This window comes from Schistocerca americana, chromosome 3 (genome assembly GCF_021461395.2).
Source record: "Schistocerca americana isolate TAMUIC-IGC-003095 chromosome 3, iqSchAmer2.1, whole genome shotgun sequence".
NCBI lineage: Eukaryota > Metazoa > Arthropoda > Insecta > Orthoptera > Acrididae > Schistocerca > Schistocerca americana.
Genome location: NC_060121.1, coordinates 177,249,879 through 177,269,289, shown reverse-complemented (window position 1 = coordinate 177,269,289; position 19,411 = coordinate 177,249,879). Strand labels below are relative to the sequence as shown.

The 19,411-nt window shown below is 38.8% G+C and overlaps 1 protein-coding gene across 2 annotated transcripts in view; it reads left to right on the top strand.

The window, feature by feature from the left end:
• The window catches only part of LOC124605279 (tRNA (cytosine(72)-C(5))-methyltransferase NSUN6), a 93,568-nt gene that overhangs the window by 36,094 nt on the left and 38,063 nt on the right, over positions 1-19,411 (top strand). For both annotated transcript variants that reach the window (XM_047136852.1, XM_047136853.1), the window contains one exon: positions 8,327-8,486. In XM_047136852.1, the coding sequence (XP_046992808.1) occupies positions 8,327-8,486 (160 nt within the window). The remainder of the gene's footprint in view (positions 1-8,326; positions 8,487-19,411) is intronic.

Genomic DNA, 19,411 nt, shown 5'->3' with positions numbered 1-19,411 from the left:
TGTCAGTTCAACTAAGTACCTGGGTGTTAAAATTACGAACAACTTCAGTTGGAAAGACCACATAGAAAATATTGTGGGGAAGGTGAGCCAAAGGTTGCATTTCATTGGCAGGACACTTAGAAGATGCAACAAGTCCACTAAAGAGACAGCTTACACTGCACTCGTTCGTCCTCTGTTAGAATATTGCAGCACAGTGTGGGATCCTTACCAGGTGGGATTGACGGAGGACATCGAAAGGGTGCAAAAAAGGGCATCTCGTTTTGTATTATCACGTAATAGGGGAGAGAGTGTGGCAGATATGATATGCGAGTGGGGATGGAAGTCATTAAAGCAAAGATGTTTTTTGTCGCGGTGGGATCGATTTACGAAATTTCAGTCACCAACTTTCTCTTCCGAATGCGAAAATATTTTGTTGAGCCCAACCTACATAGGTAGGAATGATCATCAAAATAAAATAAGAGAAATCAGAGCTCGAACAGAAAGGTTTAGGTGTTCGTTTTTCCCGCGCGCTGTTCGGGAGTGGAGTGGTAGAGAGATAGTATGATTGTGGTTCGATGAACCCTCTGCCAAGCATTTAAATGTGAATTGCAGAGTAATCATGTAGGTGTAGATGAGCAGCTTGTTGCTCATTACAGTAATTAGTAAAGTAACATGCTTGTTATCATATGAATATGTTGATACAGATGGTACTAGAATGGTCTGACACATGCGGTTGCTGCTGATCCATGGTTTCAATTTACCACCATTCTTTAACAGCAGATAATGGTAGCAGGTTTACAATCCAGACTAAGTTTTGCCAGTTACACAATTACTCAGCAGTGAGTGAAGAGTATCAAGACAGACTTATTATACTGTAGCAGTTTGCCCTAGGTTGGAATGATGCTACCAGTCTCTTTGAACAAAACCATCACTTGAAAGTTCACCACAGATGGAGGATTTGTCACACAATACAAACTTCTGTTGAATTTGTGATTTTGGACCAAGGGTGTGAAGAATTGACCTGAAAAGTGTGAATCATCCTCTCTGTCTTGCTGTGTGATTGAGGGTGGAAGGGAACAATGAAGAAAGGATGAAAGGAAGAGATGAGGAGATGCGATATGCCATGTTGGGTGCTAAACTCTACAAAGGGGGGCAAAGGTGAACTTGGGAGGTCGTTATATCACCCTGGTCTGTTGGAAGCCTCCACTTGTGAACACCTATGCAAGGATATCAATAATCGCTTCTGCCATCGTGAAATAGATCCTGGTGACGTATGGAAACTTTGATAAAGACTCCACGATGATTAGCCACATTGAGATGGGAAAATTATCTGTGAAGTCTATATGAACTCATTTCCAAGGATCAGCTGGCCGGGGCCAGGATAAAAAAAAAATGCTTTTGGGAGGGTAATGCCTATTGGGGGGCACAGTTGGGTGAGTTCCTAAATGTATTTGCCTGTGGCCTGCCAGTAAGCATGACAGTGGGTGAAGTTCTTGATTGCATGATGCTTTGTATGAAGCCAGGCGAGGACCCAAGTGCAGAGCAGGGGCAGAATCCAATTCTCTGTAGCATGTAGGAGGACACCATCCTGAGCTGAAAGCTGATTTTTCAAAGAAAAGTAACATCGTAATGGTGGGATCAATCTCATAAAGCAAGGGTGTGGTCAGCCTGACTACACCCACATAAAACCTTGGATGCATCATGGGGTTTTACCATGATTCTGTTACAGTAGTGGCTACCATGAATCGATAATTGTTTTAAGTGAAAAGATCCTCCAAATCGAAGTGGAAGCATTTGAACTGTTATTCAGTTCGTGTGCTGATCTGTTGATTTGTACATGATGGAATACTGATAAGCAAATAAAAAGAGGGAACACTACTGTAAGTGTTATGCCTTTTGTCAGACAATGATGAGTGAGGGCCAAATATAGTGAGCAGTAGCTAGCACACTGGACTCGCATTTGGGAGGACGACGGTTCAATTCCACGTCCGGCCATCCTGATTTAGGTTTTTCCGTAATTTCCCTAAATCGCTCCAGGCAAATGCCGGGATGGTTCCTTTGAAAGGGCATGGCCAACTTTCTTCCCCGTCCTTCCCTAATCCGAAGAGACCGATGACCTCGCTGTCTGGTCTCTTTCCCCCCCACCCCCCTCCCCATCCCCTCCCCTGTCCCTCATGCTGGAAACCATCTGTGGCAAGAATGGATTTCTAGGGGAAGTTAGGTGCAAAAAAGGCTCTCTTTGCAAGGCCCATATATTTGTGCAGAATGAATTGTTGTATGCAGGTGACCAAATGAACTCAGCTCCCTTTACTCAGAAGGCATTCAGGGGTTGTGAAGCCACAGCTAAGTTTGCTGTAATTTATCAACAGTTGTTCCTGTTGCCTATGAAAAATTGTAGTCTTTGAAGTTCTGAGGTGGGGACATGTTTTCATTGAACTGCATTTGGTTAGAAATATCACATTTTTGTTTATGAGGAAACTCCTGTATTCGGCCAGATGTTGAAGAAAATACACATTTTGTGATTGCACTTTAGACTGGCTTCCAGCAGCAGCAGAGAGAGAGAGAGAGAGAGAGAGAGAGAGAGAGAGAGAGAGAGAGAGAGAGAGAGAGAGAGAGACTGTAGGATTTAGAGATGTACTTGGGTGTCACACCCCATGACTATTATATCATTGAGAAAACTGAAATGTGGGAGAATCGCTGAGATCAGTTGGCAAAGCATCTTTGGAAAATTGCAGGTGTGCTAGAAACACCAGAAGGTAGCTACAGGTATTGGTAGAGGTCAAAGGTGGTAGTCAAAACAAGCACTTATTTGCAGTCCGAATTTGAAAGTAGATGCTAGTATGCCTCTGACAGATCAATTTTAGTTACTTTTGTCACCTTTTAAGTCTGGAAAACTGTGCTCAGAATGTAGAATCAGATAGGTGTCTTGTCATCCACCACTTATGAATTAACTACTCTAAAGTTTCTACACAGTATGACGGAGCTGTTCATTTTGTGTACCACTAGTAAAGGAGTGGCCATGAACCAGATGAGACAGGTGTGATCCCTTGCTATTTTTGGAGGCAAATAAGTTCCGTTTTAATGTCCTCATAAAGAATGTAGGTTAAAGGACATGCTCATACAAAATGGAAGGCTATATTGGGTTGGACATTATTTTGGCCTGTATGTCAGGCAAAGTCTAGCCATAGAGAAAACTACTGTGAAAAACGTGCAGAGGTCATCTATGAAATCCAAACAGATTACATGCATTAAAAAACAAACACTTGTCCGAGAAGATCCTGAAGGCCCAATGGCAACAAAAAATATGATCTGTTGCAAGTGAAGTAATAACAATAAAGGTGATGAGTCATCATGGCATACTTTTGTAAGTTTCCTCTGTTTGGAAAGTGCCTCAAGTCTGGAGCTCATATCCACTGTAGGACATAATTTTTTTTGTAAGAGTTTGTAATGCTGGTGAACCAATCTCTGTGTATGTGTTCCAGTTTGAGTGAAGCTGAAGCCCCTGTATCTATTTGAAATATCATCAATTTGTCAAAAATTTGCAATTTATTTAATAACTTCCATGGTACGCCAGTCTCTGGGTTTATGATGGTTTCAATTTTATTTACTAAATTCTCATCCTGGTTACCTGCCGTAGTTCTATAGAGGGAGAAATTGGAGAACCTACACATATGGTGGTATTTCTGACAACGAAAATGGCATTTGTCATGACTAGGTCGTCGGTGGTGAGTGTGGCATCGGAACCAATTAGCACAAGACAGCAACTGTCTTTCACAATTTGTTGATGTAGAAAATGAGCTAGAATCAGAAGAGTATGACTGAATTTGAACTACATCACTGGGTGGTTGGTTGTGTATGTCTCTGAGTCTTGGTGGAGTTGTATGCTAGTAAAAATACATGCAGGATGCTGTCGGTTGCACTCTCATTGAACTAACTATTTGTTTGTCTATCACTGCTGAAGTCAGTGGGAAAATACAGGATGATATTGCTACTGTTGTTCAGTTTCCTGAAAAAATCCAAAATTCTGTGAGAACTTCTTCTAATGAAGGATATGAACTTTTAAAAGCCTTTGTGGTAACCCCTGTGTTTGGGAATACCGAATAATTTAGTCGTGAATTAAAGTGTCTGTGTAAGACTGTTTACATGTCTTATTTGTATGTGCGAATTTACAATGCTGACGTAAGTATTGTAGTTTTATGAACCATTCGTAGTATGATTCAGAAGGTGACTTGTAATGCCAGGCAAATTCAAAACTAGCGAATACTTAAGAGTCTTGCAACTATAATAATCTGACAATAGTTCTTGCATTCTAAATAAATAAGTCTCCCTCTGGGTCATCTAATGGGTGGAACTTACAAAGAAAATGCAAAAGTCTTCAGAGAATTGGGACAAAAAGACTTTTCAGCTTATGGATCACTAACCTTAAACGTGAAGGATTCCAGGAATATAGGATCCATTGTACTACGCCATTGATACACAGAACATTGTTGCCTCTTAGGGAACAGTGCTTCCGTTCCCATTATTTGAACAACACCACAGTTACAGGTTAAGAACAGGAAGTGAGTTCATTGTACAGCACAAAATTCTTGGTGGCTATGGTTACACACATAATGAACAAGTCTGCAAAATACTGCAAGTTTGTGAATAAAGCCCAAGGCTGTTTTACTGGAATGAGAAATCCAGCCATAATCAAACACCAAACATCGTCCAGTTTTGCTGCGTAGGATATCAACAAGAGGGTAGCATATAGACCAAGCCTGACCAAACAGCACTTCACAAGCATGAGCACTCTGGCTTGCTTCCGCCTAGTGCTCAGAGTGCTGCCATGAGTGTGGCTGGGGACTGAGGGGTAAGAGGAGAATGAAGGGTGCAGCCAGACGCCACTTGAGCAGAGCATTCACCTTGTCAGATGCCAAGGAGTTTGCTTGTCTAAATATAAAAAATAGAGAAGCCACATTTTTCAATCACATTGTTCAGTGCCAAATAGGAATTGTCTTACTTTTTGTGTTGTTTAAAGGCCATGCATAGTGCTTATGCCATCACACTATTATGGGCTGGAAAAAATAATTACTGGATCATCACTACAACACCAGCTAGAAGGATAATATGACACACTTGTCTTCTGATGAACTACATGGAATGCTGGCTGAACCGAAGGCAACCACTAGGGAAAAAACTGAGTTAAGGGTGTGTAGTGCGGTGACAAAATGGTTAACAGCATGTATTATTTGTAATCATTAAGTGTCTTAATGTGAGGGGATAATCATTTGGTAACACGTGGTTGACAAGGCTGATGCCATCAAAAGAAAAATAATCCTATGGAAAAACCAGTTTAAAGTTCATTACACAGAGTACTTCCCGTAATTCAAGGCATTCATTTGTGGACCAGGCATGACTGATTATGTTTCAGTAATTAAAACATTTCCTCACGATTTCTCAAAGAGATTCCAAGACACTGCACAACGGATGATGGAATTCAGTTTATTTGTCAGATCTTTCTCGCTTTTGGCTGCCAATGTACCTTATTACTTCCAACCTGATCTCGTAGATGTCCAGTGTAACGCAAAGCTCAATGACCTGTTTGTCAGATCCTGGTATTTATGAGACTTAAAATGTCATCCCAAGAGCAATATCGTGGACTGCACAGGCAAACTGCCAAACTTATTTCAATGTTTGTTTCAACATGTGTGAACTTTTTTCTGTAATGAAACGGACAATGTCCCACCAGCATTCAGGTTTTAATCTGTGTCACTCGATGTGTTTGATTGGACCAGAGACCATAGTTCTGGATATATTACATATTATAAAAAGGAAATTTGTGTAAAATTATTAATGTCACAACTTTATGTTATTTGCCTGTACGTAAAGCTTTTTGCAATTCTGCTTGCCATATTAACTCTATGTGATGTACTTATTTAATCAAGTAATGAAAGTTATTGCTTTCACAGAAAAACGAAAGTTTGAAAATACACAATTGTGATGAAATCCAATTGTGTATGTAGTGATCCTACTCGTGCCATGGCCAAGTGGCCGCTGTGTGCGTTAACTGTGCCCGTGGCGTGGAACACGGTTGACTGCTCCCTCAAGCGTGACTCGTGGACCCCATGTAGAGTGCCAAAGGGAAGCAGCTGACCACTGTTGTTGTAGTGTGCCTTAGCAGCTCCAGCCATCTGCCCAGGCCAGCTTGTTCATTGCGCGCAGACTCTCTGCATCCGGAAGGCAGCAAGCTCACACCCGCCCCGTCCCTGTGGGTGGCAGCTTGCAGACCACCACACGATGCCACCCAGAGAGCGGAGGCTAGCAGCCCTCTTACTCCTTGTGCCACCAGTGTAGCACCAAGGTGTGAAGCGCTCTGCCACAGCAATGACATGTCTGTACACAAGAGGTCGGGAGTAGCTTCAGCGGGCTGGTTGGCCGCCGATATCCTTCACTGAAAGGTCATCGTAGTTGGTCTACAGCTTAAACAATCGTCATTCTCTCCAGTTCTAGACGCAGACAAAATTGTGACACGACTGCCTGCTTTGAGCCTCTGGGCTCGCTTATTTATACGTCCTTTACCTACGACTCCGTTGGAGTTCCTCTGGATGGGACAAGTGGAGTGCTCTTTGATAATTTCATCATCAGCTTTTCTCACCCTGCTTCGGCCCCTATACACAGGTCATTAGGTGCTGTTGTAATTGCAGTGTATGGGTTCTTCACAGCACGTCTGTACTGTGTGCTGCTACATTTATATACCATGCCCACCAGGCCATGCCTTCTAGTCTGCAAGTGGTGTTGTAAACCTGCCTCACAGAATCATTTGCAAAATATCAACATCGCTTGCACCTGCCATCCGTTGTGCCTATCAGTCCCTTAATTACTGCCTTCCAGCCATAGCTGCACAAGATTGCCCTGTACTTATTCGTGGCATAGCAAAATAGTCTCGATATCTGAGTCACTGAATACAGCACCCTATTGCTATGTCTTTCTGTAGATTTAACTTTTTCTGTAGAATACCACAACTTTGTTGTGGAGATAATGAACGGAAGTTTCTAACCATTACTCTCCATCCTACCCTCGCTTGTCCCCCTTCACCCATCATATTTGCGCGTGTGCATGTGAATGTTGGGGAAGTTAGTGTCCAATAGTGGCAAGACCGTGGGCATTAGGGATGTGGTATCAGTGGTGATGAGCAGGGCTCCACATGGTAAAGGAACAGGAACTGTGGAGAGTCGGTGGAGGAAATGGTTGGTATCTTTTATATAGGAGGTTAGGTTGTGAGTAATAGGCTGTAGGTGTTGGTCTATGAAAGTGGAGATTCTCTCAGTGGGGGCAAGGTAACTGGCCACAATGGGGCATCCTGAGTGGTTGGGTTTTTGGACTTAGGGAAGCATGTAGAAGGTAGGAGTGTGGAGAGTGGTAGTGGTGAAGAGAGAGATGGACTCCAAGGAGAGGTTCTGGGATGGGCCTAAGGATCTGAGGAGAGACTGGAGATCCTGCTGGATTTCTGGAATGGGATCACTGTGCCAGAGTTTATAAGTGGATGAATCTGACAGCTGGTGGGGTCGTCATACCGGGTACATCCGTGTATGCTGCACAGGCAGTATTTTAGTGTCTCCCCCCCCTCCACCACTCTGCCGTCCCTCCCCCTCCCCACCCTAGCCAACTCCTTACCCCCTCCCCTCCCCTCCCACCCAGTTGTTCCTCCCATCATGCACTGCTGCTCACAGTCTGGCCTCGACAGCCAGAGACTGTGGACACGTGTGTGTGAGTTGTGTGTGTGTATATATGTGTGTGTGTGTGCGTACGTGCATGCGCGCGCATCTGTCACGTCTTACCCTGCCCACTTACATAAAATTGGTGTATTGGACACAGTGTACTGACAGTGTGCTATTATAACAATTAGTGGAAAAAAAGAGAAGCACAGTAAAAATTTTAAGCAGCTCTCGAGCATTGCTCACCGCTGGCCACTTTTGCACAATCACAGTTTTTGGAGTTAAAATTAGACATTCATATGAAGCCACATAGCAGAAGAAGAGACAGAAATCTAAATGGAATGATAAACATTGACTTTAATCAAAGGACTGAATTAAATATTTGCTGTACTATTGTTAGCTATCAGTTTATATCTAGTGGTGTAATTTTATTTCTGTAATAATTTCAACCTGACATCATATGTAACAATTTGTCCCTAAAATGTATTTATGAAGATGGCCGGATATTAATTGCTATATATTTTAAAGCTTTTAACATGTGATGGCAAAATACATGTATGTTAGAAGCCAATAAAAATTCAAATAAATGAATGAAAGTGTATGATAAGTTCTTGTCTGGTGAAACACAATCACATTTGTCATTATTGTTTTAGGTGCACAGATTGGAGATATTGTAAGTGTTTTTGCAGATGTCTCCAAAAATTGTAAGAAAGGATTGCAGTGTGTCTACCCTGATGACCAGAAATATTTTGTTGGGAATGGTATTGTGAGGATGTCAAGAAAACAACTCTATGGCAAGGATGCCCAGCCAATGTAAGCAGTGATTTCATCACTTTAGACAAGAAGTGTTTGAGGGGATCTTTGAGTATGTTGCCACTAATAATTATACATTTGTCTTGATCATCAAAATGGTTTTATTTGATTTCTGATAACATGTTTCCGGTTACTCCATTATCAAGTCTGTGGCATATGAATACAGTGTAAGACAAAACGGAGAAATTTCTGTTATAATAAAGCAATGAAGCTGAGTAATGTAGTGTACCAGTGATCAAACTGGCTCAAGCAGTAAAAGTTATAAGGTAAACAATTTTTGCAAATAGGTGGAATTAGTAACAGTACCATAATGCCTACGACAGTGGGCATATCTGTAATGTGACAATGCTTACCACGTGTTATTCAACTTCCAGTTATATAAATATTTTATAACTACATTATGTTAATAAGGATGTAACTGTTACATTGAAAATCTGTTTGGACATGAGTGTAAGAAATGACCTTCACAGAATATCATTTTCTTCAAAGCTGCTAAGAATATTACATCCTGTTGTATGCTTACTATATCAACACTACCTAGTAAGTGTTTTTTTTTTTTTTTGAGAGAGAGAGTATTATGATTAGATTTTCATGTAATAGTGCTTTTAACTTTTTTGAAAATATACAAACAGCTTTTACATACATCAGTTACACTGTTATTAACACAGTGCCACACCTTTTTTATTAATTTTTTAGATAACTGAAAGTTCAATAATACAAGTACTTATTATAAGTGTTGTCATATTGCAGATATTGAAAGGGCATGGTCAACATCCTTCCCCATCCTTCCCTAATCCGACGAGACCGATGACCTCGCTGTCTGGTCTCCTCCCTCAAACAGCCATATTGCATATTTGCCTGTTGTTCTAGGCATTGTGCCACTGTCACTAATGCCACCTATTAGGAAAAATTGTTTTCCTTACAACATTTTGTACTGTCCGAGACAGTTTGCTCATTGATGGTGTTGCGGAAGAGTAGAAATGACTAGATAATTCGTATCAATTTAACTGTTTATTGTAATGTGCAGTGTTCAATTTCATTGTGTCAAGTGAGGCAGCACATTGGTTAGCACACTAGACTCGCATTCTGAAGGATTTTTGTTCAAACATACTTCTGGCCATTCAGATTTAGGTTTTCTGCGATTTCCGTAAATTGCTCCAGGCAAATGTTGGGATGGTTCCTGTGACAGAGTGCAGCAGGTTTCCTTTCCAATCCTTGAAGCAGTCTGAGCTTTTGCTCTCTCTCTCTCTCTCTCTCTCTCTCTCTCTCTAATAACCTTGGAGTTGAAATCATTCTTCCTTCCTTTTTCAGTTTTGTCTTACATTGTGTTCTTATGCCGCAGATCCAATGATGGGGCAACTCTAACACTTTAAGGGAAGCTAAATAACAAATATTTGTCAACCAAGACAAGTGCATAATGATTAGTAAAAAGTGTATACAGTAACATAAGTTATTTATACAGTCAGAAGCTTGTAATGATATCTTTCTACAACGAAATCCACATATTTCCACTATGTGTATTTCTTTCGTTATTATTATATTTGACTGACCAGGGTGGCACAATGGTTAATGCACTGGACCTATATTGGAGAGAAGTGGGCCTCAAATCTCCATTTGGTTATCTCCATTTGACTATCCTCCTTGGAATATTCTCATTTAGACATTCTGTGGTTTCCAAACATTCCTGAAGGCAATTGACAGTCCAGGATGGTTTTTTTGATAAGGATTTAACCAATTTCTTTCCCCATTTGTTCAAACCTAAGCTTGTGCTTACACTCAAATGAATTAATGATTGATGGGACGTTGAACTCCTATCTTTCCTCCTCTCTCCTTTTAGTACGTATCAGAAGAACATCTTGTTGTAGATAACTATATGTTGACTCCTCTGATACTATAATTAAACAATATTATTGTTTACAGCAGGACATTAGCAAACAGTCTTTTTTAAATAAACAGCAATCGAATGACAGCACTTTACATTTCAGTTACACATGACAAAATAACTGCCAAAGAACCATTGTTCATTGCTTTGCATTCATGAAACAGAAAGGATCATATGTAACAGTGGTTACTGTTAGAGCTCTGAATTTGCACACATGTAAACCGCGCATACACAAACTCATGTCCATATTTATGTATCTTCAGTATTATGTCAAGAGTTGAGTGAAACAAGTGAGAAACATTTTGCATATGGTAAATATAAATATTCAGTCATGTTTTGTGTTTGTTTGTTGGAATTAATGTTGCAAGCAATAAAGTAAATTTGGAATCAGATAAATATTCTTCAGATAAATCTATTGGTAACCAAAGAGTAACTGAACGAGCTGCAGAGTAGAACTGCTGCAGCAGCTGGTGGAGAGTAAAATGATGAAAAGTTGATGCCTTTGTCTGTTCGTTGAATTTCAAGTAAAAATCAAAACGACTATAAAAAAGTTTGTTATAGTCTTGTAAACTTTTGAGAGTAACTTCACTCTTGAGTTTCATACTAGTTGCAACTACCTAGCTTTATAGGGGTATATGATGTCATTGGCACCTGTGACTCAAATGGGCATCTAAAAGAATTCACATTTGAATTTATTTGAAGGTAACGAGAAGTTTAAGTATTTCTTGGAAATACACTGGTCAGGGGGTGGGGGGCGGGGGAAATCATAACACCAAGAAGGAATTGTGCAACGTAAATGAAAGTTGGTAGGCGTATTTCTGCATGTTTTACCAGTGCCTCTTCTTTTAGTCGTCTTCTTGTTAGTCCTGGCTTCTTGAGATCCCTTGGTGAAGACACATGATATATCGAGTTCCGTAGTGATACAATGAAGTTATGCAACAGTTGGTGAGTTAACTTTTGGAACTGACCGTTTATTGGCATTTATGGAAAGAAAAACACTCTCGTACTCTCATGTGGTTATGTGTAATATTTTGTGTGTGCAATGGGACTTACTGCATCGCAAATCTTTCTGATAAATTAATTAAGCTGCATTAAAGTGTTGCTGGGCAACGTAATCAACACAGTGATACGTCTCTCAATTAGAACTGAATGTCAATATTTTAAATAAACTTTCAGTTCATTTTTGTCAAAATCAGTACCTGTCTCAAAATTAACTTCCAACTCAGTGCATTAAGTTCAAGCGTATTGGCAAATATTGTATGCGATTTACAGGACAGCTCAATTATGCACTTGTAACATATTTTAAATCGAGCGCGCGAGTTTCAGTTTTCCCTAATAGGCTAAATGTTTCTTTTGTAATAACATGATCTCACGTAAAGTCTAACTGGAACTGGATTTGTGTCCATCCGAGTCAAAATCATAAAAAATAAAATTCAGTGGACAGGTTAACGAACTGTACGCGCACACTTTTGCACTCTTTAAGTGATAACTCGTCTCAGAATAAAAGCCACATATAAATTCACACTTTTTTATGCATACAAAAATCAAAACACCTTTATATCCAACAGATGAATTATGGCATGTAATTACTAATTAAACATTTCCGATTCTGAATAAACATCAAGAACTTGTATTTCATAGTCAATAAAATTTATTGTCTGAGAGAAACTATTAGTTTACTAAAACAGATTCAGATTACAGTCAACTGATGTCTGGACGATGATGTCACGAATCGACACTTGCTTGGAATGAACAAAATGCCTGTACTGAAAAATACTGTCCGTAGCGTGATTTACTGACTATTACGACAAAATTGATACCCCTGGTATCGCTACCTCGTGTCCCAGTCTGTAATGTTGCAGGATTCACTGGAGCTTGCTAGGGTGGTGTACTGTGCTGTTATACCTTAGTTTAGGCATTCCAAGATTCATATCACAAGTTGTAACATACACTTTACATCAAATTTTACATGAGTAATTGTAAATGGGGGCTGAACAGAAATTGCCCATTCAAATGAATCTCCAAAAGTCAATGAATTTGTTTGAATTTCACTTTTTGACACGATACACTTTACACTCACTATACAACACACACACACACACACACACACACACACACACACACACACACACACACAACACTTCACTATTTGATGAGAAGATGTTTCAGCGGGCTGCACAAGGCTGGGATTGCAGACAGTTCCTATAGAAAATGGACAGAACTGTGACGACCACTGAGCCATATAAGCAGCCGTAGTCAGCTCAGTCATCTGCTTCTTTCTTGCTTTCCAAACGAGCCGCGTACAGTGTCGGGTTGAACAACATATCAGCTGGTAACATCATCTCTGCTTCTCAACTGCGTGTCTTGCGAGTCTCTCTGGAGCAAGTGTTGTGTCCTCGCCTGATATTGTTTTGTCAACAGAAAAACAAAGTGAATGCACAATTATTCCATTTCATTTGCGAATGTGTTTCATAATTTGTTTAATAAAGATTGTTTCCCTGAAATTTGGATTACAGCATTTGTTGTCCGTTTCATGGCCTGAAGTCGCTTACTGCAGGCCGGCAATATTCTCGTCGATGTGTGCATTGTGATGTACCGCTATCTTTAAAAGATTTATTGTTATAAAAAAGCATGCTACAGATCTGCTTGTGTGCCTTTCCCTTATTGTGCAGATTTGCGTTCTTCATCATAAACACTGAGAGTATGGTTCATCAGTATTTGTTTTCGTGCATATTGTTGTTGTTGGTGGTGGTGGTGGTGGTGGTGGTGTATACATTGTCATCCAATATTGAAGTTTGTTCCGTCACATAATTTTCCTCGGTTTATATTAGACAATAGTCTTTCCATCTTCCTATCACCATACCTTCATGTATTCAGTTTCCTTACCATAATGGTTATTGGTTCATCATGAGATAATTTCCAATAATAATTGCGATCGTAAATTGATCATGCGACTCTGGTGGCAGGCAGTATGAGTATGTTTACAGTGGTCACTACAGCAATGACAAAACAAGATTGTTACAAAAATACTTGTAATTACAAAGGAGACGACTTACCTTGCTCATCGTCAGTTTTGTCATCATGTGAAAGGCCATTATGCTGGTCTGGATGGATAATTTGGAAGAGTCAAACCATGTATTCTTCCTTTTACTCATTCGTTTTCTTCACTGTCCACGATGAAATTGTAACGGCTTTTTAGCATCGAAACTGTTCTTGCGAAGTTTTACACACCTCGCACCACCATAGTCTATACAGTCTCTTCTTTTGTCATCCGGTAGTACTCCGTATTTGCGACAAAAAGTCGAACAATTTTCTGTGGGGGATAGGCATGGAATTAGATTTTTCCATATGAGAGAATCTGCCGAAGAAACATCAAGAACACCAGACATCCCACTCACTACCAACATAAATTGTCTGGGTTTCCCTAACAACTCACAAATAATTCGCAGAGGTATGTAATTTAGAACAACTAAGGGAACGACAGAAAACAGATAAAAATTACGATCACAAATAATTGATCATAACGTCTGCCAGAAGAGTTGCACGATCAATTTACGGTCACACATTCAATGTGTATCGTTTGGACCACGCGACTTCGATAGGCAATCATTTTTGGAAATTATCCATTGTGAAATTCAAATATACTTTCTACCATTAATTCATATAAAATTCCTTCAACAATTCATGAACATAAAATACTTATGCCTCTAGGGTAGCATTCTTTTAAACTTAACTAACAACCCTGAAGTCAGTTAATCTTGCTTTCTATTGTTCTTCAATCTATTAACTCTTTTTTTTTTCTCTCTCTCTTTTCAGAAATTATCTTTTCTGTGAACTTTTTCATTTTAATCTTGTTGAATTATATTATTGTGGTGTGTTTGTCATAACACATACATTATATTTAATAATAACTGAATAAGATAATCCTCCTAACTATATATGAAATAATGAACAAAATAATACATTTTGTAGCTCATCGTGTGGCTCAAGTCTAATATCGGTATCCTGTAAATACTCTTCTCATTGATAATATTTCTTTCTTTCTGTGTGGTGGAATAAACCTTTTATCACATCAAAATCACAGTCAGCAAGTATATAACTTCCTTCATGGGGAATTTGTATTATTCTGTATGGTCCAGTATATAAATACTGCCATTTCTTATTTAACTTTTTCTTTATCAAGGCCTTTGGATGGTTCCTCAACAATATTTCTTCTCCAACAGAATAGGTTATTATCTTTTGTACATTTTTATCGGATTTTGCTTTTCATAATTGAGCTTTAAGTTGTAGATTTAAGTAAACTTTCAAGATGTCCTCAAGGGATGTCAGGAAGCGGGCACAACAGATTTTCTGAATTAACTCATCCAAATTCTCAGGTATTGTCTGTACTGGTACGATTATCTTGTTTATCTCTCTGGTGTCGAGAACTAATCTGACGTCACAGTTGACTTTGAGGACCACCAAAAGAGGGCTACAATTTTCAGTATGAGGGGCTCTGTAATTCCCCACTCTAACATTTTGTTAATTTCTTTCTTGACTGCCTCTCTCTTTGACCAAGGAACAGAATAGGAAGTACGACAAAAAGATTCATAAGGATATGTCTTAATGTCGTATTCGAAACCTTTGATTATTCCGAGACGTTTGCTAAATATGGGCAGATAATTATGTAACAATCAACACAAATCATCTTGTTGACGTGCAGATAGTATTCGGATTCAGAGATTTTCTCCTGAAGTGTAACTTGACTTATTTCTTCTCCAGTATATTCAATATAGAAAATATCATCAACTAAATTACAGTCAGTACCAATATAGCTAACCATTAACTTCATGCAATACTGATCCAGGACTACTTTGCCCTTAATCACAGAGACTGTCAAAATGTCGCCATCAGAGTCCAAGGTACGTGTTCCTTCTTTTAAATTGATGACTGCTCCAGCATCACACAAAAAATCTAGACCCCAAACACATGGTACTGTCATTCTTGAAACAATTAAGAAGGTACTTTCTATTGAAGCCCCCTGCATCATGATGGTGACTTGTGCCTGCTTTGAGACCTTTTGTGCTTTTGCACTAAATGCTCCAGATACAGTACATGCAGTAACAGGGGATGTAAGCACTTTTGCTCCTCGGCTAATTTGTTTGAAACAATTGCTTCATTACGCTAATGGTTGCTCCAGTATCAATCAAAATTTCAACATCAATACCATTTATTACTGCTTGAACTACTGCCTGCAAAATTCATCCACACGTATTCGAAATGTAAGGTGTTTCTTCAATCAGTTCCCCCCTTGGGTCCAGATCGTCATTATACCTCAGTACATTCACCTTAAAATGATGCCTGCCCTCCTCATCCTCTCCAGTCATCCTAGGAAGGCTTTCGGTGACCAGTTCTAGTTTAATCTTTCAGTAGACGTCATGTTCGGTGGTTCATGTACTTCAACAATGCGTACAGTATGGTCAGAATTTGGTGGTTGTTCCCTTCGTGACTTTATTGCTCCGTTACCAAGTGGTATCGGTCCTTGTGGTTGTTGAGTTGTATTTGCATCTACCCATCGAACTTCAGGTGTTGAAGGGTCTTTCCAAGGTTGTATACTATCAGGATTGTCTTCTGGGTATATATCACATCTGTGTGAATTACCATACTGATTATTCGAATCATTCTGTCTGTGCTTAAGATTTGGTTTTCCGGTACTAATCTGATTCACCTGATTATTATTATTTCCATAGGTTTCTGTAGTATAATAGGTGTTACGTTTATATTGATTATTATTGTTGGCTTTACTATAGCCATAAGATGTCGCTTGTCCTCCTTCATGTAGTATAGGTTTAGGATTTCTATCTCAGTTGTCATTATTGTTATTATTATTATTATTATGTTGTTGTTGTTGTTGTTGTGAGGTATATATTTGATTATTATTCCGCACTAGGGCATCTTCAAGTATCATATTGATCGAATCGACCACAGACAGGAAATGTTCCACATCATAGTCAGGGACATTTATAAGTTTCTCACGTATATGAATAGGTAATCTTTCTTTCAAAATATGTATCACTTCTCTATGGGAAATAGGATCACTCCAGTACCTCAGTTTATTAATGTATTTCTCGAAATACTGTCTTAATGAACCTCGTTTACTATTATAAAACACCGGTTGATACACCTCGTTTCGTAGCCTCTCTTGTTTGCTACTCGACTAGTATTTTACTAGGAAAAGTTGTTCAAACTCCTCACATGTATTGCAATTCTCACTCGCTTCTGCAGCCCACAGTGCTGCCTCAGCTGTGATCTTGAACACAGTAAATTGAAGTCTATCATGTTCAGACCAACTGCGAGGAAAAATACACTTAAAATTGTTGATGATTAAAACTTTTGGATGGATGTCATCTTTTTCAGTCAAAATGGTAGGAAACTGTCTGCTTTTGAATATGCTTGTCTCAACCTTTAAAGACGACAAGTACCCTCTTTGGACGAAAGTGCCATTTTCATTTCCATAACAGTCACAAAATTTGTCGGGTGTATTCCCACAACAGTTGCATTTTACTTCACTACAGGATTTGTTATTCCTAAGCCTGTCTTTGGAATAGTAGTCTTTATTCAATACATTTCATGAAGATTTTTGTTCTAATTCTGACAATTTACAATTTGTTTCACTTTGCCACTTAGGTAATTCTTCAGTTACTTTATTTTTAATAGCCTGAAACTCACTAGAAAATAAATTGATAAGTTCCTCATTTTCAGTTTGTTTTTCCTTAACTATCTCAGCTTGTTTCAACTCAAGAGTGGTATTGGTCCTTTAAATATTTATCTATGTCCTTGCAAGTGTTTATTTCGAATTATGACATCTTTTTAGACACATTCTCAATTTGCGCATTAGTCTTCAAGTAACTACTTTCACAGTTACAGATTTTACCTGACAAATCACTATGCCCCTTTGAAATAGTTTCACATTTATTCTCTATCTCATTAATTTTACCCATAAATTTCGGTATGTGGGTTAGTCATGTAATTCACTAAATTTAGTATTAATTGTTCTTCCCACTCTACTTTTAAGTTATCAAATTTCTCATTCAATTGTCTATTACCCTCTATAAGTGACTCGAACTTGTTTTTCATTGAGTAAACCCATTTGGATGTCGAATTTTTTAGTTTGGGAATCAAATTTAGCATTAATATTCTCATTTTGGGAATCGTACTTCTCATATAGATGTCACATATTTTCAGTTAACTGACGTTGCATACTCGCCATGAATTTAGTAATCATATCATCTTTAAGCTCTGTAACATTTGATGTAAGATTCACACTTTCCTGTGTAACTTTGGTATTTATACACTCCTGTACATTACTATTTCTACTTGTACTTGGGTCTGTTTCTACTGTCACCTCCACACCAATGACATTATCATCACTTGAATTATCTGATTGCTGTCCTACATTTATTACATTTGGGACTCCTTCACCAAGATTTTCCTCACTCAAATTATGTGATTGCTGTTCCATAATTGGTTCCTGAGTTACCTCCTTATGAGGATTATATCCACTTTTACTCCCCTCACCCATCACTTCCAAACTCTGGGTTGCATTATCTCGTGCTCTCCTTGTTCGGGTATACATTTTCCTTAATATTTTATACACAGTTAAAATATCAGTACCTACACAACACACAAAATGATTGTATATCTTTTATACTATGTCTATCCTACCCATACCTGCAAGTATCGCACGTTAGCTGTGTCTTTCCGACGGGTTGAAGCTCATGCCTTGGGGCTGGAGTTATTAGTATTTCCTTTTCAGGACCCTCGTTGGGTGCCAAATATTTTACTGATGCCTCTTCTTTTAGTCATCTTCTTGTTTGTTCCTGCTTCTTGAGATCTATTGATGTAGAGAGACGATATAATAAGTTCCGTAGTGATACAATGAAGTTACGCAACAGTTGGTGATTTAACTTTTGGAACTGCCGGTTTATTGGCATTTATGGAAAGAAAAACACACTCATACTCTCGTGCAGTCACGTGTAACATTTTGTGTGCGTAATGGGACTTACTGCATCGCAAATCTTTCTGATAAATTAATTAAGCTGCATTAAAGTGTTGCTAGGTAATGTAATCAACACAGTGATACGTGTCTCAATTAGAACTGAACCTCAATATTTTAAATAAACTTTTGGTTCATTTTTGTGAAAATCAGTCTCAAAATTAACTTCCAACTCAGTGCATTGAGTCCAAGCACATTGGCAAATATTGTATGCGATTTACAGGACAGCTCAATTATGCACTGGCGTGTAACGTATTTTAAATCGAGTGCGTAAGTTTCACTTTTCCCTAATGGGCTAAACGTCTCTTTTGTAATAGCGTAATCTCACGTAAAGTCTAACTGGATCTGGATTTGTGTCCATCTGAGTCAAAATCATAAAAAATAAAATTCAGCACACAGGTGAACGAACTGTACGTGTGCACTTTTTCAGCCTTAAGTGACAACTCGTCTCAGAGTAAAAGCTGCACATAAATTCAGTTTTTTTTATGCATACAAAAATCAGAACATCTTTATATTAAACAGGTAAATTATGGCATGTAATTACTAACTAAACATTTCTGATTCTGAATAAACGTCAAGAATTTGTATTTCATAATCAATAAAATTTATCGTCTGAAAGAAACTATTAGTTTGCTAAAACTGATTCGGATTACAGTCAACTCATGTCTGGACAATGACATCATGAATCGACACTTACTTGGAATGAACGAAATACCTGTACTGAAAAATACTGTCCGTTGAGTGGTTTACTGACTTTTACGGCAAATTTGGTACCCCTTGCATCACTACAATGTGAAAAATGATGTCTATTCAAATTTTGTGTTGTTTGCATACTAGTAGCCCTAATACTGCCACTATGAGGATGCAAATCAGATTTGCTTTAAATACCCGCTGAAATGGTCGTGGGCATTACACACCTTTGAGACTGGATGTATTGAATTGATACTAGTCCAGAATGTCTCTAAGATGACAAAAAACTCCATTATCGGTACCACACTGACTTTGAAC